General features: G+C 42.0%; 1 protein-coding gene across 1 annotated transcript in view; it reads left to right on the forward strand.

The window, feature by feature from the left end:
- RALGAPA1 (Ral GTPase activating protein catalytic subunit alpha 1) overlaps positions 1–18,839 on the forward strand; it is a 474,136-nt gene that overhangs the window by 185,576 nt on the left and 269,721 nt on the right. Inside the window, 5 exon segments of the mRNA XM_073610203.1 lie at positions 5,920–6,113; positions 10,358–10,456; positions 14,199–14,354; positions 16,502–16,544; positions 16,547–16,629. Of these exon segments, the coding sequence (XP_073466304.1) occupies positions 5,920–6,113; positions 10,358–10,456; positions 14,199–14,354; positions 16,502–16,544; positions 16,547–16,629 (575 nt within the window).

Genomic DNA, 18,839 nt, shown 5'->3' on the forward strand with positions numbered 1-18,839 from the left:
TCAGGTTTTCATTTAAACCAGGATATTGCTCTACCTTCGTTTTTTTCCAGAACCCGTTTCTATGGAAGAGAAGTCATTACATTCTCTTGATGTGGTGAGAGCAGTCAAAGTCTACTTGAAGGCGACTGCTCAGGTTCGAAAAACGGATGTTTTGTTTGTTACATATATAGTTACATGGTGAGGTTGAAAAAGACACAAGTCCATCAAGTCTAACCCATGTGTGTGATTATATGTCTCAGTATTACATTGTATATCCTTGTATGTTGCGGTCATTCAGGTGCTTATCTAATAGTTTCTTGAAACTATTAATGCCCCCCCGCTGAGACCACCGCCTGTGGAAAGGAATTCTACATCCTTGCCACTCTTATGCCCCGTACACACGGTCGGACTTTGTTCGGACATTCTGACAACAAAATCCTAGGATTTTTTTCCGACGGATGTTAGCTCAAACTTGTCTTGCATACACACGGTCACACAAAGTTGTCGGAAAATCCGATCGTTCTGAACGCGGTGACGTAAAACACGTACGTCGGGACTATAAACGGGGCAGTGGCCAATAGCTTTCATCTCTTTATTTATTCTGAGCATGTGTGGCATTTTGTCCGTCGGATTTGTGTACACACGATCGGAATTTCCGACAACGGATTTTGTTGTCGTAAAATTTTATATCCTGCTCTCAAACTTTGTGTGTCGGAAAATCCGATGGAAAATGTGTGATGGAGCCTACACACGGTCGGAATTTCTGACAACAAGGTCCTATCACACATTTTCCATCGGAAAATCCGACCGTGTGTACGGGGCATTACAGTAAAGAACCCTCTATGTAGTTTAAGGTTAAACCTTTTTTCTTCTAATTTTAATGAGTGGCTACGAGTCTTGTTAAACTCCCTTCTGCGAAAAAGTTTTATCCCTATTGTGGGGTCACCAGTATGGTATTTGTATATTGAAATCATATCCCCTCTCAAGCGTCTCTTCTCCAGACCTCTCTCAACCTTTCCTCATAACTAATATCCTCCAAACCCTTTATTAGCTTTGTTGCCCTTCTTTGTACTCGCTCCATTTCCAGTACATCCTTCCTGAGGACTGGTGCCCAGAACTGGACAGCATACTCCAGGTGCGGCAGGACCTGAGTCTTGTAGAGCGGGAGAATTATCGTTTTATCTCTGGAGTTGAAACCCTTTTTAATGCATGCCAATATTCTGTTTGCTTTGTTAGCAGAAGCTTGGCATTGCATGCCATTGCTGAGCCTATCATCTACTAGGACCCCCAGGTCCTTTTCCATCCTAGATTCCTCCAGAGGTTCTCTCCCCAGTGTAAAGAATGCATTCATATTTTTGCCACCCCAATGCATTATTTTACATTTTTCTACATTGAACCTCATTTACCATGTAGTTGCCCACCCCATTAATTTGTTCAGATCTTTTTGCAAGGTTTCCATATCCTACGGAGAAGTTATTGCCCTGCTTAGCTTAGTATCGTCTGCAAATACAGAGATTGAACTGTTTACCCCATCCTCCAGGTCATTTATGAACAAACTAAATAGGATTGGTCCCAGCACAGAACCCTGGGGGACCCCACTACCCACCCCTGACCATTCCGAGTACTCCCCATTTATCACCACCCTCTGAAATCGCCCTTGTAGCCAGTTTTCAATCCATGTACTCACCCTATGTTCCATGCTAACGGACCTTATTTTGTACAGTAAACATTTATGGGGAACTGTGTCAAATGCTTTAGCAAAATCCAGATACACCACGTCTACGGGCCTTCCTTTATCTAGATGGCAACTCACCTCCTCATAGAAGGTTAATAGATTGGTTTGGCAAGAACAATTCTTCACAAATCCATGCTGATTACTGCTAATGATACCGTTCTCATTACTAAAATTTTGTATATAGTCCCTTATCACCCCCTCCAAGAGTTTACATACTATTGATGTTAGGCTAACTGGTCTGTAATTCCCAGGAATTTATTTTGGGCCCTTTTTAAATATTGGTGCTACATTGGCTTTTCTCCAATCAGCTGGTACCATTCCAGTTAGTAGATTGTCAGTAAAAATTAGGAAAAATGGTCTGGCAATTACTTGACTGAGTTACCTAAGTACCCTCGGGTGCAAGCCATACGGTCCCGGTGATTTATTAATGTTATGTTTCCCAAGTCTAATTTTAATTCTGTCCTCTGTTAACCATGGAGATGCTTCTTGTGATGTGTCATGAGGATAAACACTGCAGTTTTGGTTACTGATGCCCCCGGATTCCCTTGTGAAGACTGAGGAGAAGGATAAATATAATACCTTCGCCATCTCCCCATCCTTTATAACCAGATGTCCTTCCTCATTTTTTATGGGGCCAATAAGGTCTGTCTTCCTTTTTTACTGTTTACATGCTTAAAGAATTTCTTGGGATTTTTTTTGCTCTCCTCCGCTATGTGTCTTTCATGTTCTATCTTAGCCATCCTTTTTGCACCCTTACATTTCTTGTTGTATTCTTTATAAAGTCTGAATGCTGATGATGATCCCTCAACCTTGTATTTTTTTGAAGGCTTTGCTTTCCATCCAGGACTTTTGTTTGCTCTTTTAAATTTATGTCCCAATGGGATGCATTGGCTAATTCCCTTATTTAATATATCTTAAAGCAAACCAATCTCTCCTCCGTGTTCTTTGTTCCTGAGATTTTATGCCAATTTATGCCTTCTAGCAAGGCTCGTAGTTTAGGGAAGTTGGCTCTTTTGAAATTCAGTGTATTTTTATTCCCCTTATGTTTGCTATTTGTGTGATTTATACTGAAGCCATTTGACCTGTGATCGCTATTACCTAAATTTCCCTGTATTTCCACATCCGTGATCAGGTCTATATTGTTGGTAATCAGTAGATCCAGTAACGTTTATTTCTAGTTGGTGCGTCTACCGTCTGACCCATAAAATTGTCCTGCAAGATATTTAGGAACTGGCGAGCCTTAGATGAATGCGCGGTTCCCTCCGCCCTGTCTGTCTGGATAGTTAAAATCCCCCATTAAGATAACACTTCCCATCCTTGCTGCTAATCCAAATTGTGATAGGAGATCTGTCTCCCCTTCCTCCCTCAGGTTATGGGGCCTATAGCATACTCCCAGTATTATTTTCCCCTTAGCTTCATCCCTTTGGATCTCTACCCATAAGGATTCCACCTCCTCCCTAGCTACCTTAGTGATGTCATCTCTCACATTCACTTGTACATTATTCTTGATATATAGGCGTACCCTCCCCCTTTTTTACCCTCTCTATCCTTGCAATAAAGGGTATACCCTTGAATGTTTGCCAGCCAATCATGAGAGCTGTTGAACCAGGTCTCTGAAATTCCCACAAAATCCAAATCCTCCTCGTACAACAGTATCTCTAGTTCACCCATCTTGTCCGCCAGGCTCCTGGCATTGGTGAACATGCCACGTAGTTTAGACTGGTTTGTGTTGCCTGAAGGTCCTAAAAAAGGACAGGCAGCATCTAAATCTTCTATTTCTAAATGGATTCGGCAACTAATTGTTCAAGCTTATGGTTTGAAGAGGAAGATTCCACCCTCTCAAATCAAAGCGCACTCCACCAGGGCTGTTAGTGCTTTGTGGGCAGTGCATCACCAAGCCTCCATGGCTCAAATCTGCAAGGCCGCAACTTGGTCTTCAGTCCATACATTTACCAGATTCTATCAGGTTGATGTAAAAAGGCATGAGGATATCGCCTTTGGGCGCAGTGTGCTACAGGCAGCAGTATAAGCCCTCTGGTCTTATGGTGCCCTGCTTTTGTTGTGTCTCCCTCCCCTCAGTTGGCATTGCTCTGGGACATCCCACATAGTAATTACTATGGCTCTGTGTCCCGTGATGTACAATAAAGAAAATAGGATTTTTATAACAGCTTACCTGTAAAATCCTTTTCTTGGAGTACATCACAGGACACAGAGGTCCCTCCCCTCTTTTAATACATGTATATTGCTTTGCTACAAAAACTGAGGTACTCCCAGTAGTGGGAGGGGTTATATAGGGAGTGGACTTCCTGTCTTCGGGTGTGCCAGTGTCCATCACCTAAAGGTGGCCTATAACCCACATAGTAATTACTATGGCTCTGTGTCCCATGATGTACTCCAAGAAAAGAATTTTTCAGGCAAGCTGTTATAAAAATCCTAGTTTCTCATTTTAATATGCGTCAAAAATGTTTAGTTAGTGAAAGGTTTGGATTGCAGGAAGGCCAGTTATGCACCTGGTGTCTTCTACTATGAAGCCATGCTTTTGTCATAGATGCAGTATGCAGTTTAGCATTGTCCTGCTGCAATATGCAAAGTCTTCCCTGAAAAAGGCATCAGTTTTCCACTTTGCAACAGACTATTTTAAATGTGCTTTGGCCCAGAGAACGGCGGTGTTTGTGGATAATGTTAAGATATGGCTTATTCTTTGCATTATAGAGCTTTAAAGTCTAACTAAAGGCAACATTTTTTTTATTTTAGTTTTGGATAGACTGCAGAGGGATTAGAATCCCTGTCAGTTTTTGTTGCCATCTCTGCCCCGTAAAGGAGATTTACCCTCTCTGTTTGTCCTGTTTAGCATTATCATTGAAAATGTAAGTAAAAGAAAATGCCAAATGTTGGCCCGTCTCCAGAAAAGCAATAGAGGGGAAGTCTTCCAATAGTGACACTAAGAAATTCCTTTTATTTGCAGGGATTTTCTCTCACTTTCTGTTTGGCTAATGGACAGGTAATTAAGGGTAATCTCCGCAATGGGACACATATGGAAAAAAAATCGAGCAGGGGTTATAACCCTCCCTTACTCTATCCAAAATGGAAAAAAAAAAAAAAAAAAAAAGTTTTGCCTGTAGTTTTACTTTAACTTGCATTTTTGGATGGCACAGCGAACTGTGTTGACAGACTGATATTTGCACAGCTCATGCAGTCATGTCCATCACAGAATCATGCCTGTTTTTAATGCAGTGCCAGCTGAGGGCCATCATGGGCATCCAGTATTGCGCTTGGGCCTTGTCCCCCTGCGCGCACACACATTTTGCCACGTTCTCTGAATCTTGATGATATGTACTGTGGATGATGATATATTATAAGTCTTTGTGATTTTAAGTTGAGGAACATTATTCTGAAATTGTTTCAAATTTTTTACTTCTGAGTCACTGTGAGCCCACGTTCACATTGAGCCGGTTTTGACATGACAAATCGCATACCAAATCGGATGCTACTGTCAGCAGTGGCACCGTCTGAATCGGTGCAACACAGACTTTGCGGCGCCGCACCGATTCCCAAGTAGTTTCTGCACTACTTTTGGCAACTTCGGGGGTGATTTCAATAGACATCTGTGCATGAACCCACACAGATGTCTGTCAAATTACCCCCGAAGTCGGACGATTTCAAACCTGTCCTTAGTGTGAACAGGGGCTGACTCTCCAAGATGCTCCTTTTTTTTTTTTTTTTTTTTACCCAGTCATGTTGCCAGCCTGTTGCAAATAATTTAATTAGTAGCAAAATGTTATTCCAGCTTATCCATGTTGGTACCACTTACTTTGCCAGCTTTTTGTTGCCCTGTCCCAACTTTTTTGAGACGTGTTGCTGCCATCAATTTCAAAATCTCCTTATTTATTCTTAACATTTGTACATTTTCTCAGTTTAAACATTTAATATGTTTTTTCAATTGTGAATAAAATATAGGTTTTTGAGATTTGCAAATCATTTCATTCTGTTTTTATTAGATTTTACACAGCGTCACAACTTTTTTGGAATCAGGGTTGTATTTTCAAGTGTTTTTATGTGACTAACCAGGTTTAATGACTCAACACAGTTAAAAAATCTCTGCTAAAATACATTTAAACTTGACAGACAAACATTGGTATTTATCACTACATCTTCATGGTTCTTTTTTCTAATATACACTCAATTCTGTTTTCTTTTTTAAGCAGAGCCCTGTGACTTTCCCCAGGAAAGCTGCAGTGTGATGGCAGGTGGCACACTCACTGGCTGGCATGCAGATGTGTCCACCGTTATGTGGAGGAGGATGCTGGGAATCCTAGGAGATGTCAATAACATCAGCAATCCAGAGATCCATGCCCAGGTGTTTGATTACCTGTGTGAACTCTGGCAGAACCTAGCCAAGGTATGCTGTTATCTGAGACCAAGTTTATAATTGTGCTTGGGATTTTAAGTCATCCTATACTCTATTTTAAACTTTTAAAAGTAAAAGTTCTGCCTAGGAGCGTACACCTGCTCTTAACTTTATTAGCAAGAAAAGTCTTTTTTATGCTCTTCTCTGAATCAATCTCACTTTGTTACTGGGGCCTGACTTTTCTTAACCTGATAACTGTTTTTCCCCAGTAACAAAGTGAAACAGAATGGAGGGGGGGGGGGGCATTCTTTTTTTGGTTGATAAAGGGTTTTGACTGAATCATGTGTTTAGGTTTGCTTAAGCAGAACTTTTTCTTTTAAAAGTTTTAAATGAAGTACAGATTATTTTTTTTGCATTTTGCTAGATAATACTGGTAATCATGGGTATATATTTTTTTTTCTTTGTAAACTATTGTTTACTAGTTCTTTTCTTATAGTATGCTGTTATATGACAGTTCCTTACTTATGGTATTTTATGCCATTATTATCATTTGTACACTAGGTGGCACTATTGTATAGCTGGAAAAGCAGAAACTTAAGCACATATGTATTCTAATTTATTGGCCAAGTGTGCATGGTCTGTACAGCTGGGATGCTGTTCATTCTTCATGTAATATTCCTGTAATATTCAGTGTCTACTTTTGGCATTTTAGTCCCCTTGCAGTACGATTGTGGTTTGAAACCACAATCGTACTGCAAGGGGACTAAAATGCCAAAATTGTAAAGATAAGGGAACCCATAATTTAGGGTGGCATGGGTGCAGCACTTCTGTCAAGTCCTGAGAAAATTGAGGAAGTACTGAAAACATTGGTAAATGGAATTTCCAAACCAGTGACCTGTAAGATACGCATCCTCCCCACAGGGTTTGTTCAAGGATATGTCCAACCTCTACCCAGCGAAAACACCCCGGTGAGGCACCCTTAGGACTCCAGCGTACTGGTGTGATCTCCCTATCATCTACCAGGGGGCAATTTTTTCAAGCCTTTCCGACTCATACAGCGTATGCTGATTTGGGTCCTAGCTTTCCGACTGTAAAGCTTATACAACATCCACCATCTAGAAACCTAAAACTCATCTTCTACTTCCAACATTCGGAGGACTATTTAGCTCTTTTGGTGTTCATTATAAAACTCACGTGGTGATTATTATTGTTTGTGGACTATTTTGATTCATTCACGATGGACACTCATTATTTTATATATTATTAATATTGTTTATGTAATATTATTCATCAATATATATTTTATATCACTTTGTATTTATAGCGCTACACCCACTTTATACATTCCGCAGCTAACTTAGGTAAGGGAAACCAGCAGTGAATCCTTTCCACTGCACATGCGCGAGCTGCGCTGTGCTTTGTGAATGGTCCCATAGTTTTCTGGAAACTGTAATGTGTTCCAGAAGTCTGCGGGGGTGGGGGGGGAAGAGGGGCCGAGCTTCCGCACAGATTGCCGCGGTGATCTGACCGGAAGTAGGAAACGGGTACCTGTCAAATCGAGATACCCGCACCCCCCAAAATAGTGCCGGGGGGGTTGGAGCGAGGATTTGCAAACAAGCCGAACTTCCCTTTTTGGGTAAGGTTCCGCTTTACTTCTGCCACTTTAACCTCTTGAGCTCCGGAAGGTTTTACACCTTCATAACCAGGCCATTTTTTTGGTATTTAGCACTGCGCTACTTTAATTTGTAATTGTGCGGTCATGCAACATTGTACACAAGTGAAATTTATTTCATTTTTTTTCACACAAATAGAGCTTTCTTTTTTACTTTCTGCTAAAAAAAAACACATCCAATAAAAATAAATCTAATTTCTTCAGAAATGTAGGCCAAAATCCATTCTGTTACATGTCTTTGGTAAAATAATAAAAAAAAAAAATCTCAATAAGAGTATATTGTTTGGTTTGTGTGAAAGTTATAGTGTCTAAAAACTATGGTAAACGTACTGAATTTTGTATTTATTTTTTAAAAAGTAGCAATAGTGGTGATCAACAACTTATAGTGGGACTGTGATAGTGCAGACAATCTGACGCTAACCGACACTACTACCTTGATCAGTGACAATAGTATATACTGTCATTGTACTAATGACACTAGCTGGGAAGGGGTTAACATCTTGGGGTAATCAAGGTGTGCCTAACAAATATTAGTATGTGTATTATGTGCTGCTCAAAGATGCCAGTGATGTACATCTAAAGGGTTTCAGGATCGGTAGTTTTGGCAGTGACAGATTCTTAAAGAATTACTTCCAGCTCACTGATTAGGACGCTGGAAGTAATTAAGACTGGCTTGGAGCTGGGGTACACCAGTACTCAGAGTGAGCTGTGCTTGTTCTGGGAAACTGCCATGTATGTGGCAGCTTCCTGCACAGTGCTGTATCCCCAACCCAATTCTAGTGTCGGCCGGGAGATTTCCCAGCTGATAGCTGACGGTATACAAAGGGGTGGCAGGTATACAGGTGATCGGGCAGCTTAGACACTCCTGCAACATTGCTGGATAGAGATGGGGCTCAGGTAAATATGAGGGGGGCTGCTGCACACAGAAGTTTTTTTTTTTTTGTCTTAATGCATTAAGATAAAAAAACTTCTGTCTTTACAATCACTTTAAGGACCCCTTCACGCTGATCAGTTTTTCTTCTGTTTTTTGCCTTACCAAAAGTGAAAGAAAAATACTTGTCCATTAAATTGTACGGAACCCTTTACACCAATCAGTTGCAGTTTTAAAAGTCCTACGTGCCATTGAAATGAATTGAAAACCTATCAAGAACACGTCAAAAAGGCAGTTTTTGAGCCTGTTTGTTTTTTTTTTGTTTTGTTTTTTTTAAATACATTTGCAAAACGCACTGTGAACATAGCAAAACACATGCGTTTTTACCTCTTTTTATTAAACCAGAGTAGTATGAAAGCATGAAAGCAGCCTTAGTGCTCCTGCATGGGACATTACAGGAGGTGATAGTGATATTGCAATATGACATATTCAGGTCCTACACAAATTACATCTAATGATTCTTTTTTAAATCCAAAAGAGTTTTTAGAAGTATTGAAATGGGCACAAAGTAACATCTGGCACCTTAAAGGGATTGTCAAGGCAGAAGGTTTTGTTATCCTAATGCATTCTATGCATTAAAGTGGATGTAAACCCTAACATATACCTAGTGAAGTGAACAGCCCCTGATGATACACAGGGATGAAACAAATCTGCCTACATAAGTTTTACATGCTTATCTGCTGTCTTCAGCTTGCTATATGCTTTAGAATTCTGACCTCAGATTAGAATTTTTACTTCCTTGTTCAGCAGTAGGAGTGGATTCTTGGCATACACTGGGAGACAGCTGATTGGAGGAAAGAACTTGTTATATCATGCTAATAACAGAGCAAAGAAACAGCAGAAACACCCAGGACTTAGAGCTTTGGAGAGAGATAAGTAAACACTACAGATATATGTGCCCAGGTCAGATTTCATGAATCGGGTTTACATCCACTTTAAGATAAAAAAAACCTTCTGTGTGCAGCAGCTCCCTTCAGCCCCCCAATACTTACCTGAGCCCGTCTTTATACAGCAATGTTGCAGGAGTGTCTAAGCTGCCTGGGACTCTCCTCATTGGCTGAGACAGCAGCGTGGCGTAATTGGGTCCCGCTGCTCTCAATCAAAATCATTCAGCCAATTGAGGGAGAGAGGGGACGGGGCCAGGTCGCGGGTCCATGTCTGAATGAGACGCAGGGAGCTGTGACTTGGCTCGGGTGCCTCCATAGCAAGCTACTTGCTGTGGGGTTACTCAACAGGAGGGAGGGGCCAGGAGTACAGAAGAGGGACCCAAGAAGAGGGGGATCTGGGCAGCTCTGTGCAAATCCACTGCAACAGAGTAGGTAAGTATAACATGTTTGTTTAAAAAAAAAAAAAAACTTTACAATCACTTTAAAAGTCCCATCATCAATTCTGTATGTTTGATTGGTAATTTTTATAAAGTAAAAACATCAATGCTAACAAGGTCTTTGCAATGTAGCATACACAGAAGGAATGTATTACATAAACAATTGGCAAGTTATCAAATTGCTGAACAGAAATGAAATGAGAGACTGATTTACAGACTGTTTACAGGATTAAGTGCAAAACCCATGTAATTAGAATATAATCAGTGTGAAACTATGAAAACACATCAAATTATTTTTATTAAATGCAAACTGCCCTAGCAATTTCCTTGCAGTTTAAATGTAAACATTTTGTTCTGTTGTTTTCCAGATTCGGGACAATTTAGGAATCTCTATGGATAATCAGTATTCTCCTCCCCCACCTGTACTTATCCCACCCCTGAGGATTCTTACCCCCTGGCTTTTCAAGGTAGACGGAATACTTTCCTTGTGGTATCAGTGAGCATCCATTATACATAATCATTTATGTTCTGTGTGTTACATAGAAAAAAAAAGTCATTTAGACATTTGCATTGAGCAGTTGATTTGTTTTAAAGTACAGCATACATTATAGGACCTATGAAGTTTATCAGAGAAACCAGAAATTACAAAATGTTGGAGCTGTGTTCTTGTCTGAAACATGTCAGTGTAGTTATATGAGGAAGTCCAAGCTTCAGCCATGCAATTTTTGCCCTAACATTATTGCTTGGTCACAAAAGACACTATGAGATGTAAAGCTTTGAACTGGAGGAAGCTTATGCATATGTAAATCTTTATAATTTTTCTAAGTATTAAAGTTTACGTTCACCTTTACAGAAAAATCTTTAAGGTGAACTTACACAGGACCCACCTCCTCACCCCATCAATCCCACGGCGATCTCCCGTTCTGAACCCCAGTATAGCCACATTAGGGGTCCAGGGCTTAGAAATCCCCTCAGCATTCACGCTTCTTCTTCCCCGCTGCCAGGATGAGCTACGCGGGTTCTGATTGTTCGACGGTGCCGACCAGATAGAGTGCTCCGAAACGTCCCTCCTGACGGGGTACGCTTTCAGCTGTGGGGATTTCTAAGCCCCAGACCCCTGATGGACCACTATGCAGCTCCTGTACTCTGCAGTGCCTGGACAGTGGGAGGGAAAATGATGTAGCGAGTCACGCGCTGGGTACCTCACTGTTGGCTTAGGCCCCTTTCACATGGGGTGGGCTCCGTTGGAGTCTGCCTGCCCAGTGGGGAATCTGTCTGCTGATCCCCACTGAGCAAGTGGATGGCTGGTCCGTGTTCGCTCCCCTTATGCAGAGCGGACACAGCCTGCTGTCCTCAATGGATGTGAACGGACCACCTGTCTGTTTACACCCGACTGCCATCTGATCGAATCGGCCAGGCGGACGTTGTTAGCGGACAGGATCAAATCGGATGTTGGCGGGTGTTAATGGACACATGTCTGTTGACACCTGCCGCTCCATAGAGAAGACTGCAGGGCCGATCGGGTCCGCCCGAAACACTGACAGGTAGACCTGATCGGTCCGCCCCTGTAAAAGGGCCCTTAGGCTGGCCATACATTATATTATTTTCTTGTTCAAATTCCTTTAGATTTACCTTCACCTATGTAGTGCAAGGGCCTGCCTGAATGCATACAAATTGAAAGTGTTTGACCTCATATTATATGGTTTTGGTCAATTTAAAGAAAACTTTAATGTGTGGCCAGCCTTACTTTCTTACAAATGGATTGTTGATAATTAACAATTTAAAGTAATTTTCTGGAAAAAATTTTTTGAGCACTGAATTTCTGTTCTGTTTTATTCCTTTGCTTTCACTCTCACATAACATACCGCTGGGCTGCTCTGTACTGTGTTGACAGAAGGGCTCTTGCAGGAGCTGCTGTCAATTATTTGGTCGTCCGGTGAGGCCTAGCTGCCTGTGACTTGGAATGTAGACTAGAGAACAAGGAGAGCCCAGCATGTGTTGGTATAGCAAGCTAGAACTATTCGCAGAAACAAGTACACATGGGTGACAACACTTTTTTTTTCTTTTGTTTGAACTCTCGCATAACTTGCCGCCAGGCTGTTCTTTGCTTGGTAGACAGCTAGACTGCTGTGGTAGCTGCCAATCATTAGGTTTTGACTGCTCCTGCAGGCCTGGCTGTCTGTATTTTGGGCAGCAGACCACATGGTGGGGAGAGCACAGTGTGCAGATGGTGCACTAAAACGAGCACACAGGAGTGACAACACTGTCGCAGTACGATCACTAGGTGCATAATGTTGTCACCCTACTCCAGGAAGGTGGTAAAACTGGCAGGTCAGCTTGTGTCTTGAAGGTAAGGTAGGAGGAATAAAAACGAATGGTAGAAAAACGTTGCAATTTATCTCAGTGAGCCATTGCTAATGATTTCTTATTGGGTTTTCAGAAACTTTAAAATGCTGTAAGCTTGATAAGGGACTGAAAGTGGTCCAGAACATAGCTGTTAAGAAGACTTCAGCTGCTTGTTTCACCGGTAGTCTGTTATTAAAGAATAAATGAGCTGTTTTCATTTCTGTTGCAAAAACCTTGTAGGACGGGTTACTTCTATGCGAATGTAGTTTAAAGCTCAACTCTACAGCTATACTTTACACTCCAGATTACATCTTTTGTGAATATGCTAAATGTTGTGTCCATCCTGTACTTCAGAATAAAGCCGGCAGCAGATGGATTGAATCTCTGCCGGTTCAGTAGGGGCCAGCTGAGATTCTATCCATCAGGCTGATTTGTTTCCAAATCGATCGACTTGGGTATAACCAGCATTTTGGATTTTTAGCATGCAGTTATTCCCAGCAACTATATCCGCTAGCAGTGATCACTGTGTTCTCCCGGCAGGGACAACTCCTCACACCCCCTGCCAGGAGAAAACAATGGCTCCACGAGAGGGATTCCCCCCCATCAACACTGACTGGGTTGATGGGGAAACGGGGTTGCAGGAAAGAAAATTGCATAATCTATAACCTGCTTTAAAGTGATACTAAAGTCTCATTTTTGTTCTTAAAAAATAACAAACATGTTATACTTACCTGCTCTGTGCAGTGGTTTTGCACAGAGCAGCTCAGATCCTCCTTTTCTCTGGTTCCACGCTGCGCACCAGGCCCCTCCCTCCTGCTTGCTGTGGGGGCACCCGAGCCGACCTGCTGCTCTACGTCTCCATTCAGACACAGAGCCGTGGTTCGGCCCCACCCCCTCTTTCACCTCATTGGCTCACTGACTTTGCTTGGCAGCAGCCAAAGCCAATGGCGCTGCCCTGCTATCTCAGCCATTGAGGAGGTTGAGTCCCGGCAGCCTCCGTCCTGCAACATTACTGGATGGAGATGAGGCTCAGGCATGTATTAGGGGGGCTGCTGCACACAGAAAGGTTTTTTTTTTTTTTTATATATATATCTTAATGCATAGAATGCATAGAAACCACTGTCTGCCTTTTCAACCACTTTAATCTGTCACAAACTTGAGCAAGTCAAACTGAGTAAATAATGACTGTGTCACTTCAAACCTATCTCTAAGCAAAAATGACCACAGAACTGTGCAAGTAAAAGGAACATTTAGGTAATTTTTTTTTGGCAGAGATTAGTTAGAGCAGATTTTCTCAACCAGGGTTTCTCCAGTGGTTCCTTGTGTCGTTACAGATTAATCTCCTTTCTACAGTGGCCATCAATGCAAGGGGTCAATTTTTCCACTGACATCAAATGTAAGGGAATACCTCTACACTGACCTCCAATGTAAAAGGGGTTTTTCTATTTAAAACCAAGGTAAAGATGGCCGTACATGCCTAATTTATTTCTATCAGGCAGTGGGCTGAACAATGGATGAATGTATTCCCCTATCACATGTGTTTGAGGTGGATGCGGTAACACTCTCCGCTGTCCTTGTATTCTGACAGTGATGTAGTCAGTTGGGCTCCTCTACTGTTTAAATATACTGATCAGTGCTGCAGCGCTGATCAAACTAAAGTTTTTCAACAAGCCCCTTTGTGAGCAGTTGATCAGTAGATAATAATGGTGGATATAGGTAGCTGAATATGCTAATCTTGACTTTTCCTGTACAAATAAAGCATGATCCCCTTTCATTTACTGAGCCGTCATATTGTTCAGTGTGTCACAGGTTAACTTTCAAACTTGTAGCACTGTGTGAATTCTTGCCATTCTTGTGTTTCAGGCCACAATGCTGCCAGAAAAATACAAACAAGGGAAACTTCATGCCTACAAATTAATCTGTAAAATTATGACGAGACGGCAGGACGTGTCTCCAAACCGGGACTTCTTAACGCACTTTTTTAATATTATGCACTGTGGTTTACTCCATACTGACCAGGTACCCACTTCATTGTCCTAACTTTGATTGTATGGGACATGTATGGCTTTAGTGCAAGGTATACGGAACTGGATGTTTTGTTATTTTAGATCAGTCTAAGCAGCCTCTTCACAGATATCAGCAATATAACCCAAAATGTGGTTACCTAGCATTACCGATTATGTATTTCTTGTGCTCTTTTACCAAATTGTGATTCTCTTTAAGAAAGGAAAAATGTAATTTGTGGTGAGTGGACAGTACAAATCCTACTTCCATTATACAATGGGAGCCCCTGACTGGTATAAATAACACAATTTTTAGAGTATTGGGTTCTGGGCTGCAGGCTCAGCTACTCTAATTGGAAGCATCAAGGCTCAGTTCTTAAAGCTGAATTCTGTACCCCTTAACTGTCTCAATGGAGTTACTGTTCAGGCTTTTTGAGGCCGGTTGGGCTTAGGCTTCATAACACGTGGGCTTAGGCTTCATAACACGTGGACTGATGTTTTCTCATTTGATACAGGTCCTTTTTCTTACCTGTTGTTTGCTTAAAGCGGAACTTCACCCAAAAGGGGACATGTTGTTTGTTTTGTATTCTTTCCCTCTTCACTGCCACCACATTTGCCACTTTTTGGGGGGGAGCAGGTACCTGGTTTTGACAGGTACCCGCTCCAATTTCAGGTCAGATGCGACATGGCGATCTGAGCTGGATGTTTGGCCCCCCTCCTTCTCACCCAGCCTTCTGGGACATATCACAGGTCCCAGAAGACTGCAGGACCATTCACAAAGCGCAGAGCACCTCGCTCATGCACAGTAGGAAACTGCCTTTTTGACTTACTTAAGATGCCAACACCTTCACTCGAAGCCATTTGAAGATCGGCTTGGGTGAGGACCGTGCTGGATCCCTGGACAGGTAAGTATCCTTTATATTAAAAGTCAGCAGCTACAGTATTTAAATACAGTGCTCCGGACAACTGCTAAGCGGGGTAATGTCTTACATATATTTAAGTCTTCTTAACTCCCAGATACAACCAACTCCTTTATTGAGCAAACGCAAATGGGAAAAAGTTAAGGGTGTGATTTCAGAAGAACAATGGGATTCCATACTGAAAAATTCTCCTACTCTCTCTCTTTATCAATCTCCAAACGATTGGCACATCTATATTTAATACACAGGTTGTACAGGATCCCAGAATGGCTGTACAAGTATGGGCGTTGAAAAAACTTTACTCTGTCCCAGGTGTCTCAGGAACAATTGGGATTGGATGCATATGTTTTGCTGCTGCCCCAAACTGTTTAGATTCTGGAAGGAGGTAACTGAGTAACTGTGGCTAACTTGGTATTTGACTCCTGTATTTCCCCCGCTTCTTTAACATGTGTTTTGGGTTGGTTGGCGATTCCAGGAAAGGATGCCATTTTCCCATAATATAGACCATCTGCCTTTTATGGCAACAAAATGAATACAGTGGTTTAAGAAAGTTTAATTCCAGTCTTTATTTAGAGAAATTAATTTATCAACCTAGGGGTTGCCCATAAAAATTTGAACAAAGCATATTCCTCTATAGAGTGTACTTGTCTCAATCCAGAGCACTGCTATCTGCATGAGTCACTTCTGACAAGTTTTTCTGACACACGGAGGGAGAGGAGAAGAAAGGGGGAAGCAAAAGAAAAAGGAAGGCACACAATATAATCTCACAAAATAAGGAGATTGGAGGGGGGGGGGGGGGGGGGGGGGGCGCGGAAGAAGAGAAGAAAGGGGATTACAGTTCTGACAGCCATGCCTCTACATATTATCCCACTGTAGTGCGCGCAGACACAGCCTACATGAAAGTAGCAACAATGCTCTGAATTCAGGAGATGTGCAGCATTGTTGCCATATTGTCACAGGAAGCTGCATTAGTTAATTGGCAAAATCAACAGGTATTAATGGGGAGGGGAGGGGGGATTAAGAGAAAACTGTAAGCTCAGATGCCCTTATAATTTGATGCAGTAGTATATATGTTTATGGGAAGCCACAGTTTTATGTTAGCTTCAGTACAGTTGCAATAATTGTTTGAATGCATTGGCAGTTTACTGGCTGGTTTTACTTGTTGCCTGGAATTGCTCATTTATTTGATTTTGTGTCTTGAGATAATGGTTGACATCGCTGTACTTTTTTTTCCCCCTCACAGGATATTGTTAATACAATTATCAAGCACTGTTCACCTCAGTTTTTTCTCTGGGGCTCCCAGGAGCCACACTCCTAATTATGGACTTCATTGTAGCAGCAGGAAGAGTGGCTGCCTCACCTTCTCTAAATGTAAGATCAATTGCCATCATCTCAGGGGAAATGCTTTGTTTGCCTTCCGCCTATGCTAAATTTTACAGTAAATAGGAAAGAGCTTGTATTTGAGGTTTAGTACAATTCCAGTATACACTTCATATTAGAACTACATTTTGTTTTGCAAAGAAATGCAATGTGTCACATATAGCATCACTCATCACTTTTGACATTGTTTTGGTTTATAAATATCTTTAACTTTGCACTTTATACGTTAAAGGGCAACTCCACTTTTGTGGGAAATATATATAGCAAATAAAAAGAAATACAGCTAAAAATCACATTTCCTTTTCAATCTACAGTGCTGTCATTTTCTGTAAAATTCAATGCAATATGGCAACTTGGAGGCCTTCTGTACCCAGTTGGTATACAGAACGCCTCAAGAAATCTAATTTACGGCTTGTGTGGTTAGCACACCGATTTTCCCGAAAATCTGCACTAAAATACAGGTCAGATTTTAGGAATCCTCTGGAGCGAAAATTTAATTTGAGTGAGATTCTCGTAAAGGGTTAAAACGTTTGTTACCCCTGCACTTCATATTCCTGATATTTGCCTGTTGTACCATGTACTTGTATGAGAAAGCGGCCGAATAAAGGGTTAAAAGCGCTGCTGCCGAGGCGCTTTGCAGGCGCTTCGGTGACGCTGCCCATTGATTTCAATGGGCAGGGGCGCTTTAGGAGCGGTGTATACACCACTCCTAAAGCGCCTCAAAGAAGTTGCTTGCAGGACTTTCTTGACGTCCTGCCAGCGCAGAACCCCAGTGTGAAAGCACTCGGGCTATCACACTGGGATTGTAGATGAGGCTTTTTTCAAGCGCTCTACAGGCGCTATTTTTAGCGCTAAAGCGCCTGAAAAATGCCTCCAGTGTGAAAGGGGTCTAAACAAGACTGCGAGCTGGCATATACAGTTATTTTATAGCAGAAGAGATATTGCATGTGTCTTCTGCAATAAACTGCCTGCCTGCTCGCAGTTTTTTTGAAGTTAGATTTCAGTTCCATTCTAACTGCCGTAATGAAACTTTGAAGATGATTGGTTGCTACAGGCAGCATGATTTTTATTTTTTTTGTACCACATTTTACATAGGTCCTTAGTCCTAAGTTTGTTGTAGTTTATTGTTTCGAATACTTGACTTTTAAAGCTCAACTCCAAGATGTTCGCAACCCCCTCCCACCCCCCTTTTAACTAACCATTGGTGGGAAAAAAAACATACAAATGCCCATTTTACTTAACTGAGACCATGGTCACATGATGATCCTTCTGTCTTCTTCTGTTTACTTCCTGGGGTCCTTCTTCAGGTGTCGACTTCACTGCCTGCATGATGTGGACATCTCCTTTCTGTGAATGTGACACTTTCCACAGCTGGATCCTATCCAGTGGCAGGAGAACTCATGAAAGCAGTGAGGGGACCAGTGTCCAAGAAGATAATGAGCAGAAACAATGTCTGGTCCCCAGGACAGGATTTTTTTTTTTTCATACGTGGGACACAGAGTCAGGCTAATATTAATTACCTGATGGGTTATACTCCATCTCTAGGTGAATGGACACTGGTAGACCAAAGGTCTTTAGACAGGAAGTGATCCCCTATATAACCCCTCCTACACAGGAAGCACTTCAGTTTTTTACCAGTGTCTGCAAGGTCGATGGCATGGTTTGTTTGAGCTCTCTGAGCTCCAGGTCTCTAGTCCCACAAACGGTTCTTAAATGAATCAAGGGACTGACCAATCGGATCCATTTAACACAGGTTTATAAGCTTAGATAAATGATACCTGAGCCTTGCAAAGAAGACTCAAGATCCTGCAAGGTTTTGCCTGTAATGCGGCCTCTGGGCGATGGACCCTGTGAAGTGGAATCTTGGACACTACAGCGCTAAGGCATTTCTGCTGGGTGCTGTACAGGTCCAAGGGAGTGGACTCTAAACAGGAAAAAGGTACCCAGTCCTTGAAGGTCCTCAAGTGACAGGAACCCGCCGTGATGGGTGAAGTTTGGGCTCTTCGTTTCTAAGCTGCCCTGCGTCTAGACGGGTAAGTGAAACCCCTTTACTTATTATTGTGCGGTGTCCCACTGTAACAATCAGTCAAACTAGCTAGAGGCTGGACACCTGTGTGCGGTGACCATACTGGGGAGTTTTGGGCTAGCTGTGGGTGTTTGCAAAGTGTGCCTTTTTTGCTTGTGTCTGGCTGTTCTTTACC

Source organism: Aquarana catesbeiana, linkage group LG13 (genome assembly GCF_042186555.1).
Source record: "Aquarana catesbeiana isolate 2022-GZ linkage group LG13, ASM4218655v1, whole genome shotgun sequence".
Taxonomy (NCBI): domain Eukaryota; kingdom Metazoa; phylum Chordata; class Amphibia; order Anura; family Ranidae; genus Aquarana; species Aquarana catesbeiana.